Genomic DNA, 12,774 nt, shown 5'->3' on the forward strand with positions numbered 1-12,774 from the left:
CTCAGTCTGCCAATAGGTAGTGATATTAGATTGACTGCCAAAGTTTGATGAAGTATTTGAATAGAAAGTGTATTTCATGCTGTGTATTAAATCTGAATATACTCTTCCACTCCGGTCCTACTCTCAGATGTAGGGTCCAAAACTATTTACTACTTGTCCAGGTAGTCAATTCGAAAATGCAATGCTGGTTCCCTCATTTAAATGTTAATGTACAGCTGGTGGGGCACTAACAATGTATTTATTTATCTATTTATAGGTTTGTGAAGCGCACAGCTACCCCTAAGGGTTTCCCGACGCTTAGCATGACGATACAGAAGAACTATCTACTTGGAAGAGCCATCAAATCAAGAAGAGGGGTACTGCCCTTGGGAGATTTAGGAAGGGAATGCCACAATTTCGGACCAAGCACTGAATAGGTGAATGGTCCTTTTCTGACTGAAAAATGTTGCTATGAAGGTGCACAGAAACAGTGAGGACTACCCCAACGGTAATCGTTTTACCATACGTTATTATTCATATTTTCAGGCAAACTGTCAGGCACCTTGCAGCAATAATCACCCTTGGTATTACCACCATATTTATGAGCAATTTCTATTATGAAGACATAATTCGGTGAACTAGATTGCAGTGGGGTTGTCAGTGTACTTTATCATCATGGTTGTTCATCCAAAATTGTGAGTCACAATAAAGTTTTGCGTCCATTTTTCAGTTTATAAGACATTAACAATTTCCCTTGAAAACCATAGATTTTACTTTCTTAGGCTAGATTTAATATTTTTTCTCTCATGAATGGAATCATAAAAAGCATGGTCACATAGCAAGAGAAGGAATGATTTGACAAATATATACATTGAGAGACAGAATTCAGAGGCTGACAGGGTACGTACGGTCTTACTAAGCAAACCCTGGCTTAAAGTCATATCTAAAAACTACATCATGCGTGTTCACTAAATACTCTCTTGCTTGCACATGAAACATTGCTGCAAACCATATGTGTATGATCTCTATGCTTTTGTGTTGTATCACAAACATATTGTACCACCCAAGGGAGACATTCATATTCATATTTAGTCTTCGGCTAGAAAAGAATTGGCTCAGGTCGATGGTCTCAAGACCACCAGAAAACATGTTGTGCTGAGCAGTAGTTGTCCTGTCCAAATGTGTCTTCATTGTCCTAGATCTTGAGAAGTGGACCTCCATATTGAAGTTGCACGTTTTTGGCACCATTTCTCTGTGTGTCATTGCCTTCAGTAACATAAATTGGAAAAGGAGTACTTAAGGGGACGGAATCCTGCATATTGAATCCAACAAATTGTAAATTAATACATCAAAGGAGGCAACTTGATTGGCTGATAATTTTCTTCCACACAGTGGAAACTTGAGCAGTGGTGCCAACAGCCTATCACTTTGCCCACAAATTGTCCAAAGTCTTCCAATTTCCGCTACTTCTATTATTCCAGGCTCATTTGCAATTCTATGATTTTTTTTTAACAGCAGTAACAGGGCATGATTGCTTTGAGGCAGATGTGCACCCGGCCACGAGGCCTAAAAAGTATAAAATAACATGTGTGGCATAGGTCCACAAGGTCAAGTTTCAATTATAGCCAGCAGGGTGGGAAAAACATTTGCATCTGCCTTTAGCATTCATTGCATTTTTTGTGACCACATACTGATTTTCAAGAGCAAATAATACTTTCAGGTAAATGTGTCCTACCCATTTATATTAAAACACTTTGCAAAGGCTTGAATCACAAAGATGCCTCAAGATGTCAAAGGCTGGTGAAGGCCAGATGGTTGGCACAACATGATGGAAGGATAGGCATTAGATGGGAAACAGTAAGCACATTCATTTATCAATTTTCGGAGCTGTTGATTGTTCTACAAATCCATTAATTTTCCTCACAGTTTGTCTGAGTGACTAAGGTTGACAGACATGCATCTGCACTGCTTGACTTTCTGGATTTTTTTAAGACGGAAGGGCGGTTCCAGCCCAGGGCACTCCAGCTCCACGGTCAATGAGGTGAATTTCTGTGGCTTACAGAAAGCACAGGACTGGAAGGATTCCTCGTCCCTCTTCACGTGCCGGGGGATGTAGAAAGAATTGCACTGGCCGTAGCAGAAGCGGTTGATGATGGTGCGGCTCAGACAGCCTTCCTCACTAACGGTCTGCCTCAGGGGCTGAGTTTTGCACCAGTCGCTCTTCAGGTACTTTCTCTCGGTGACCACTAGGGCCTCTTGACTGGAGGCCAGCACCTCTTTGATCTGGTGCTGCTGATGCAGCCTCCGCTCAGAGTTGTTGGTGCTGTCTTTATAAGGTGAAGGAATGGCTCCAGGCGGTCGATGTTTCCTAGCTTCGGCTATTTTTATTACAAGCGCTAGCAAATGTAGTGATAGCAGAAATTTCCAGTACATTCTGTAAAAATTAAGAACAGAATAGATTAATGCAACTTAGGGGCATACATATATCAGTTTCTGTGCATTCATAATGACGTTATTTATTGATATGTAAAGCAAAATGTATTGGTTAACGAAATATATAATTTCATCCCCTGCATTCTGTGGCACACATAAAAAGATTAAAAAGCCAGGGTAGGTTCCTTATTTAGGGCAGAGGGGCGTTGTCCCACCTTCCCTTTTCAGCAACATATGCATTACCATAACACGACATTGATTTACCACAACATTGTGCTGTTTTCAAGTCAGGCATCATGGCGGGGCATGGCCAATCCTGTTAATTTGCAGACAGTAGGTATTATGTCAAGGGCGCACATCAGGTTGGACAGGTCTCTTTCTCAGACCAGCCTCAAATGCACACTTTTTGCTTCTTGAACCCACCCTAAAAAGGAGCCAGGGAAACACAGAACAGCTCCCCCAGTCTCCTTGGGAGGGCTGGGTTAATCTGCTCACATCGGTCCTGGGCTGGGTTAATCTGCTCTCATGCCTTTTGGAACCAAAAACAGCATGAGAGAAATGCACTGATTTGTTATGTTTATTACAGTTTAGGCTTGCATCTTTCCTCTGACTCGTGGTCCAAATGCAGCGTCGGGTGGGAGTACTACTGGCCAATCACAGCCTTACAGTGATTGGCCATGTTTCTGTACTTGTGTAGTCATGTGCACAGCGTGCACGGATGGAGATATAGAAGAGGGCAATTGTTTTTGTGATGTCCTCTCCAGCACAGTATGTGTGCCCTTCCAGGCCCTGGTGAGTGGTGTTACGTTTCAAAGTAGAAATTTTTGAGAATTTGGCATCAGACAGATATATGATTCGAGTACAAGTCTGTATCGATTGGAAAGCATCATGTTTTCAAATTGAATAGAAACCCACGAGTAAAACATTACCTTGATTTTATGAGTTAAGCTCAGCACACTTACATTTTATTGTTACTTCCACTTTGATACCTTCCCTGAGACTTGTCAGACCTATTTGTGTCCAGTTTCTCGTGTTAGCAGTAGTGGACTTCCCTAACACTCACTACTCATCGCCCTCCTCAATATTTAAAAGGACCTTGGGACTCCATCCCTTGGTGCCAAATCCAATAAAAAAGGAGGCTGGCCATGCTGTCCCCACCCGAGCCTCTTGAGTTCCGGAGACCGCACCCCAGGGATACAATCTAAGGGTTCAGGGGTGTGCAGCCCCTGTACCTAATCCCTACTAGGCCCCAGGGATCCCATCTGTGGGACCAAATGCAACCAAAAAATGGAGGGGGCCACCTGCCCCCTCCCTGGACCCTAATAGGCCCATGTGACCCCCATCCCCTAGTGACATATATAATATAAAAGAGGGGGTGGCCACACAGACCCCTTCCCCAAGTCTTATTAATCCCCAGGGCCCCATCTCCAGGCCATTGATTTTTTTTATTGGGTGAGGGGGCTGCGTGCCCCCCCTCCCCAAGCCTCTTTTAGAAGTGGAAACCCATCTCCCAAGGCCATCTTTTTTTTAAAAAGGGAAGTTGGGCCAGGTGGCCCTATCCTGAGCCAAAATTGGCCACCAGGGACCCCAGCCCTTGGGGCCACATTACATTATAAAGGGCGGGGGGCCATGCAGCCCCACTGCTCCAAGCCTTCTTAGGCCCTGGGGACACCTTTCCCCAAGTCAGAGTAAGTAATAAATTGATTCAAACAGTGTTAAGCAAGTTTGGCAGAAATTTAGCTCTTGGTCGAGAAAGCGATCTTTTTGTGAATTGGTGTAAATCCATTGACTAGTTCCCAAAACATTAAAATAAAACCACATTTGTATATCCAGGGATGCGGATCCTCCGAGCAGTCCCCATGCTGAAATCTGATTGTCTGCCAATACTTGAACCAGGAAATGTTTGCAGCCATCTTGGAACTCCCAAAACAATCATTAGAAAAAAATAAAAGGGCAGGATAAGAATGCCTTGAACCCCTAGCCCTGGTCCAGGGGTCCCTCTGGTAGCCCGTAAGGGTAAAAAAAAATGTTTTTAAAAGTAAATTGCCACAAAATTGTGATGGAGTCGCAAATCCCCAGGATTTTTTTTTAAACAAGCATGTTCTCCCACACTTGTTTACTGTATAGCCCCCAGGTGCACCAGGTCCCGAAGGCATAAAAAAAAGGAGGGGGCGCATGGGGCCACCCTCCTGCAACTCTTTTGAACGCTTTTGAACCCTGAGGACCATCACCTCCACAGGGCTTTATGTGAATATGGGAGGAGTATTTGTGGACCCCCACACCATTGAGCTGATTGAGCCATGTGGATCACCACCTCCCCTGGGTATTTAAAAAAAAATAGTTGTGGGCCGCGCGGACCCCTCCTCCTGGGGATATTTGTAGCCCCAGGAACACCACCTCCTCAAACCTAAAATTTTACTTTTAAACAGGGGCCACGTGGACCCTGGGCCCCAGGGAACACCACCTCCCTGGGGCCACTGAAATATAAAAGGGGGAGGTGAGCCATGTGGACCGCTACCCAGGCAATACATGGCCATAGGGAGCCACCACCTCCCGAGGCTGGCCCGTGCCAGTTAAAAGAGGAGAGCTGCGCAGCCCCCCTCCTGAATCCAATAATAGTCCAGGGGACTGCCACACCCTATGGCCGGCTCCTGCTTTCTCCTGAGGTGCCCACTCTCGGGAGATAGCTGTTTCCTTTCACTTGGCTGGAGCTGACAGTTCCCACCAGCGAGTGCAAACATAACTCTGCTCCCAGTAAGCAAGAGCTGTGAAGCTGCTCCAGCTTGGTGGAAGCAGAGTTTTCATCAATTTCCCTACCCACTGCCATGGAACAGGAAAACAGATGAAACGATTGCTCCTGCATGAACGGAGTTACATTTCTAGCTGCTCCCCTTGTGAGGGAGCAATGCCGCTCCTGCAGAGGGCAGGGAGCAGGCTGGGACTGTGAAGACCATGAAGCTGCCCCTGCGGCCCCAACGATACACACTGGATTCCCTGGGTATGGCCAGGACACCCATGTTCTAGTGGCCTGGCCCAGGGGGCTGGGTCCCTGGGGCTGTATATCGCCAGGGAAGGGGGCCCTCCCATTATGTAATATGGATTTGGGGAGGGGGTCCTGGGCTGGAGGGATCAGCAGGTCTCCCCATTAGTATTTATTTAGCCCTGGGGAGGTGGTGGTCCCAAGGCAATTGTAACTCCTGGGCCATCTTTGAGCCCCCCCTACTTTGTTTTAAAAGAAGCCACAGGGAGTTTGTGGTTCCCAGGGTTGTAAGAACCCAATGGAGGAGTGTTCCCACAGCCTCCCTCCTTAATTTCAGTAAAGCCCCAGGGAGGTGGTGGGCCCCGGCGCTCATCAGTTCCTCGGGGGGTGGGGGTTCTTGTGCCCCCCTCCTTAATATTTTTAACCTATGTGAAATTGCCTCCAGGTGGACCTGGCCCACCTGGAAGCAATTTCTTTTAGAAACTTGCAGGAGTCTGCAATGTTTTACATTTCTGCTGTGAGTTCGTGGATTTGCTGCTAAGTTGTGAATTAAAAAAAAAATGTTTGCCATTGCGGGGTCCCAGGGGAACCCAGCACCTCGGCTAGGGGGTTCAGGGAATTTCGACCCTGCCCCCTTTTCTTTTCTTTGACAAGGCCATTTGTGGTAAGGCATTGACAATATAATGGGGCATTGGCCGAAAGGCCTGGCTGCAGGCTAAGCGGAGCCTGGCTGCAGGCTAGACTCTGCAACAAACTCCACCAAACATTGGCTGAAGACTATACATGGCACATGGTTGGGTGTTTATAGAGGGTGGGCTGTAGTCAGGCCCTGTGTCTAATCCCTGCTGCGCACAGCCGAAGCTTGTGCGTGGGGCGGGGTTGGGTGCATATAGGGAGTAGGCCTGCAGCCAACCCCTGCTCTGCATCACCAAAGGCCATTCGTGGCATGGGGTTCGATACTTATAAGGGGTAAGCAGACCCTGCGACCCACCCCCAAGCGTATGGCCAAATGATGTTCGTGGGCGGGGCTCTGTGGTTAAAGGGAGCTGGCCGCAGGGCCTGGCGACCATGTATGATGGCGGTTGGATTAATGTAAAGTAATTAGAATTACTTAACGTTTAGAAAAACCATTGAAATTCACAAAAAAAACAAAGGTTACAGGTATGTTATAGTTAGGCAATAGAATTTTGAAATAAATAGAAGTACACTTAGAAAACAAAAGTTATAGGGACGCTATAGTTAAGTTCTGAATTTACTCACAGACAACCATAGAAATTCAACAGTATAGTTATGGTTCGCTGCATAACTCATGCCACCGCACCGGGTGCTGACTTTGGGGGGTGCGGTGTTTTCAAGTACAATTTGGTTTTAAAGCACCTGCTACCACGTTCTTTGCCTCCAGCAATTTTCAGGCAACCATAAAAAGGTCAAGATAATAGATTGAGGGACCTGCTGCAGAGAGATCGGAGTTTTGTCAGTGGACGTTTTGACTCATCATAACAAAGCCCAGGAGGTTAAAATGCCTGATGCGAAGCACCTGTACCATGCAGATCACAACGTTTCTACCATGTAAATAGGTCAGTATTATACTGCTTCTATCAGAGAGCCCCCTTTGAAAATGCAGTTTATAAATTTAAATTGTAATATAGAACAGTGAGCTATTAACTATCATCAAGGAGCTGCATGCAAATTGCAAGGAATATATAAGAGCATTATGATTTTTCCCCAAGTCTTTCATTATACTAATGCTGCAAAAAGGATTCACTTGGGCAATTCTTATTAGTAAAACCAATCCCCAACCATGGTGGTAGGTTTTAAATTCTGCATTTGAGCTTCTCCAGACCAAGCAATCTACCAGTAGGAATTACTTGTGACTCCTACACCTTATATTCCTCCGTATATGTGTGTGTATATATATATTTATTTATGGCATTTGTAGAGCGCTCTGCAACCCTACGGGCATCCTGGCGCTAAGTACATATAGCTGAGAAACCTGTAGAACAGAAGAGGACAGTGGTCAAGGTGCTGATCAGTTAGATTTTTTGGTAGATTTTTGGAAAGAGCCATGTTTTCACCTTTTTACGAAAGGCCATCAGTTCGTTTGTTTTTCTGATGTCAATAGGGAGGTTGTTCCATAAATGAGCTGCAGCTGCACTGAAGGCTCTTCCCCCACAGGTGGCTTTCTTGATCCTAGGAATGCTGATAAGGTTTAAAGATGAGGATCGAAGAGACCGGGTAGGCTCATACCAGTTAAATTTATTTTGGAGTGGTCGGGGGCCTAGCCCATGAACTGCCCTGAAGACAATACATAAGGATTTGAAACAGATCCTCTGGTGTATAGGCAGCCAGTGGAGGTCGGCCAAGGCAAGAGTGGTAGAAGATCTTCGTTCCTGAGAGAGTGCCAGTTTAGCTGCAGCCGCCTGGATACTTTGAAGTCTGGAGATGAGATAGGCAGGGGATTCCAGCAGAAGGGCATTGCAGTAATCCAGGCGGCTGAGGATGGTGCTCCTGACTATGTTAGCTCTGGTCTGTGGGGGCAGGAGAGGTAGCAGCTTTCGCAGTTCTCGCAGTAAGGCAAGGCAGCTGCTGACCTGCTTGTTGACGTTAGTCTCTAGGCTCAGGCTGTTGTTAATAGTGACTCCGAGATTCCTTACTGATTTCACTGAGGTAGTATATATATATATATATATATATATATATATATATATAGAGAGAGAGAGAGAGAGAGCGCAAAGGACTACCTCAAGCTCTTAAAGTTCTCCTCACTATCATTATCATAGGTTACCTCCTTCATTAGATCTATTAAGTCGGGGTCTCCTAAGGACCCATGCCCCCTGTTGATTACAATTCAAGTTGCTGAAACAGTGGCAGAGTGCCTAACACTTCCAACTCCATGCTAGAAACAGGAGTTTTTCCCTCAATATGGAAAGAAGCTTCCATACTGCCCTTGTTAAAAAGGTCTAATCTGAATCCTAGTGAGCATAATAATTATTGACCAATCTCCTACTTTTCTTTTACTGCTAAGGTAATAGAAAAGGCCATTAATCTAAAGATAACCCAATACCTGTCTGACCATCAGCTGCTTGACACCACCCAATTGGGATTTAGAAGCCGCTATAGTACTGAAACCGCCCTAATCAAAATATCTGAGGAGATCAGGGCTATAGTTGATAGAGGCGGGAACACGGCGCTAACACTCCTCGATTTTTCGGCAGCATTTGACACAGTCGACACAAGGTCTTGGTCAAGCGTCTCTGGGCTGTTGGGATCGAAGTCTTGGCACTTAAACTCCTAGAATCTTTCTTTTTTGGGACATCTCAAATGGTAGCCCTGGACCCATTTGTGTCTTTTTCCGTTCCATGCGTGGTCCCTCGGGGGTCCGCACTCAGCCCTACGTTATTTGACATTTACGTTAAGCCATTGCCTGACTTATTAGAACATTTGAACTGGATCTTACATATTATGCAGGCAACACCCAAATTGTGGTGACTCTGTCTGCTTCAAACCCCCAAGTTGTCTCCATCTTCCATGACTGCATATCTGTAGGAAATTGGATGACCTTGAACTGCTTAAAACTAAACTCTGTAAAAACCAAGGTCATCATGTTTGCAAACTCCCCTTCCCTATGCATGCCGTTCTGATGGCCAAAATATTTGGGCTCCCTTCCTTTGCCGGTGTGCAAAGCCAGAAATCTTAAAGTGATTGAGGATAATATGTTGACTTTTGGATTACAGGTCAATGTGGTCACATCCTCAAAGTTTCATTTTTTGAGGATGCTTAAAGAGGTTTTTCCTTTTATTCTAGACAACGCCCATAAAACTTTTCCCACAGCTCCATACTTTCCAAACTTGACAACTGCAATACATTACATCTTAACATGCAGCAGCAACACCTCAATAAGTTCCAGGTTCTGCAGAATGCAGTATCAAGATTGCTTACCGGAATCCCTAAACATCAACTTGTCACAAAAGCTATTCAAAATCTCCATTGGCCGTCTGTTAGACAGTTCACCAAATGTAAAGCTCTCTGCCTCTCCATGGAGTTATCGCCAAGTTCCTCAAACAAGTTTTTAAATATATACTCCAGGAAGAAGCTGAACGTCAATCGGCACTGGGAAAGTAGTTGTCATTAGGTTCAAACTATCAAATTGGGGAGGAAGAGGCTTTGTAAACTTCACTACTAAAGAATGGAGCATTATCCCCTTTTTTTATTCAGGTCACTTACAACGTTCTTTCTGTTCAGAAAGAACCTAAAAACGTGGCTTATCCCTAAATACACCATACACACTTCTTCTTTCCTCACGGCAACTCAAATCCTGACCGATTATGTCAATTTAAGAACCTAAAACTTGCCTCTTCCCTATCATAGTACTTTTTGTCCTGCTCCCACTGTGCAGTGCCTTGACACCTTTGGGTAATTGTACGCGCCTAATACATTATTATAACATATATGTATATATACATAATGACTGTGATGAATAATGCAAGATTGCTGTTATCCTACCAGAGTCCTGGTGTACCTTCCCTGACTCAAGAGGAACTTCGTGTGCATATATATATTTGGATACATGTGTTTGTGTTATTTTACTGATGAAGGCCACAACACTAGACCTAAAAAACAAAGAGAATTAACACAGCCTTACAAGTTATTTAACACAATTTGGAACTACACAGATACTTTTTGAAATCAGCTGCAGGTAGTCTCCAGTAATACAGTGAAAGTTTGAAGACAACCTCTTCTGCCAGATATACAGATGAGACAGTAAATCCATTCCTCAAATTGTCTTCCTCACATACCTTTTTTACATTGTTTCACATTTAATAATGTGCTCTAAAGAAGTGGCAAAGCAAGGCATTTTCAATAAAAAAAGAATAAAATACAAAAATAATACTGTCACATTATATATAAACCGGATCACTGACATAATATCGATAACACAAATATCGATGTAGCAAAATATCGAGTAAAACATATAGAATACAAAAATATCTAACTCCTATCTCCAAACAGGTAAGTGCAAAAATATCGAATCAAAAATATCGTTGTAAAAAATATAGATAGCCAAAATATCGATTTTTTAAAATGTCTTAAAAGTAATTGAAAAACCAATAAAATATTAAATATAATTAACTTAAACATACTTAAAATACTTAAATACCCTTAAAATGAATAAATAAGTAATTTAAGTTAAAAATAAATAAACATACAATTTATTTTTTAAATACATACATATATATAAAAATAATATTAATAAAAAATATACAATATTTTTACCGTAGATTAGCGGGACAGTAACATTTATTATTACCACTCCACTGAGTGCAACAGTAGGGAAAGCGTTGGATAGCGTAGGGGTAAAAATTAGTATTCCAACTCGAGTGAGTGCAACAGTAGGGAAAGCGTTGGATAGCGGGAAGGTAAAAATTACTATATTTACTCCAAAGAGTGCAACAGTAGGGAAAGCGTAGGATAGCGTAGGGATAAAAATTACTATTCCCACTCCAGTGAGTGCAACAGTAGAGAAAGCGTTGGATAGCGGGAAGGTAAAAATTACTATTCCCACTCCAGGGAGTGCAACAGTAGGGAAAGCGTTGGATAGCGTAGGGGTAAAAATTACTATTCCCACTCCAGGGAGGGCAACAGTAGGGCAAGCGTTGGATAACGGTATTGTAAAAATTAATATTCCCACTCCAAAGAGTGCAACAGTAGGGAAAGCGTTGGATAGCGTAGGGGTAAAAATTACTATTCCCACTCCAGTGAGTGCAACAGTAGGGAAAGCGTTGGATAGTGGGAGGGTAAAAATAACTATTCCCACTCCAGAGAGTGCAACAGTAGGGAATGCATTGGATAGCGTAGGGGTAAAAATTACTATTCCCACTCCAGAGAGTGTCTAACAAAGAGAGGACTGGGCTGTTCCTAGGGTATAGGTGTAGGTCAAAGTGAGTGGATATTGAAGGGTGATTAAATGGTAATCATCCGGTGGGTATCCATTTTGTTGGATATAGTTGCCTCACACACCCTTGCAGGTGTCATGCTTCATCATGGGCGGATGCTCCTCGTTGGGCTACACCTCCAAAGAGGGGCTCTTTGGCAGAGATCTTTTTCCAACTGCCCGTGGGTGAAGTGTGGGTGAGGGGCCAGGGGTGGTAGTAGACGGAAAGTGAAAATAAAATAACGCAGGAGTACCAGAAGGAACTTTATTCTGATGGTCCCATGCGTTAACTAAAAACAATAGTTAGTCTGGGAGTTCTGGAAAGCGATGTATTCCGTACTCAAGACTATACTACAGGGTGGAGTTAATGGTCGACATGTTTCTCGAGTTGGGTAAGGTCACCCGCGATTCATCAGGACCTTTAGCGTTGCTGTCAACAGTGTTTCTGATCTATCTAAGTATCAGTATTCACATCAACAGTATGGAAAGTACCTGCGTATACATTGTTCCATGCCTGGTATTGGAAACAAAAGGGGAGAAGACAAAATATTACATCTCGCGAGCAGATTAGGTACAGAATTCCACATGCGTTTTGACCTGGTGCACTGTGTGGCATGCTAGTGTTAGTGACTACTAGCAATAAACGTGACGATAAAATCAACCTAGTGAGCATCTCCTGGTGGCGCAGTGATAAGTGAATTGCTCAATCGTAGCAACTGGAAGGAGACAAACCTAGTGACAATTAAAAACAAGAAGAGCTGCAGCTATGCTGTTTTACTGGCGGGACACCACTCACCTAAAGGTCAATGGTAAAATGTACCAGCAGTGCCTGGCGGGATGGACATCGGTGAGTCCAGCCTCTGCAGCTAAGGCTAGGTTAAGGAAGAAAACAAGGGAGAAGAGCAGACAACATACAGTTTCATCTCAGATTGTGCTATGACATATAACATCAAGTGTCCAATGTCTGTACAGGTGAGTATGCGGGGAAATACAAGGATGTTAGATTTTTGACCATGTGGTGCTCAAACGCTATGCTCTGAACCCTTTTCTTTGTGGGAGTACCAGGTATCCAATGTGCAGACAGTAGGGAAAGCGTTGGATAGCGTAGGGGTAAAAGTTACTATTCCCACTCCCGGGAGTGCAACAGTAGAGAAAGCGTTGGATGGATAGCGTAGGGATAAAAATTACTATTCCCACTCCAGTCAGTGCAACAATAGGGAAAGCGTTGGATATCGGGAGGGTAAAAATTACTATTCCCACTCCAGTGAGGTCAACAGTAGGGAAAAAATTAGATAGCGTAGGGGAAAATATTACTATTCCCACTCCAGGGAGGGCAACAGTAGGGAAAGCGTTGGATAGCGGGAGTGTAAAAATTACTATTCCCACTCCAAAGAGTGCAACAGTAGGGAAAGCGTTGGATAGCGTAGGGGTAAAAATTACTATTCCCACT

At 43.9% G+C, this 12,774-nt stretch overlaps 1 protein-coding gene across 2 annotated transcripts in view; it reads right to left on the reverse strand.

Annotated features, from left to right (window-relative positions):
- Nucleotides 1–640: 640 nt before the first annotated feature.
- The window catches only part of GREM2 (gremlin 2, DAN family BMP antagonist), a 687,731-nt gene continuing 675,597 nt past the window's right edge, over nt 641–12,774 (reverse strand). For both annotated transcript variants that reach the window (XM_078649287.1, XM_078649288.1), the window contains exon 3: nt 641–2,413. In XM_078649287.1, coding sequence (XP_078505413.1) covers nt 1,900–2,412 — 513 coding nt within the window. In that variant the 5' untranslated portion in view covers nt 2,413 and the 3' untranslated portion in view covers nt 641–1,899. The remainder of the gene's footprint in view (nt 2,414–12,774) is intronic.

Source organism: Lissotriton helveticus, chromosome 6 (assembly GCF_964261635.1).
Source record: "Lissotriton helveticus chromosome 6, aLisHel1.1, whole genome shotgun sequence".
NCBI classification, from domain to species: Eukaryota; Metazoa; Chordata; class Amphibia; order Caudata; family Salamandridae; genus Lissotriton; species Lissotriton helveticus.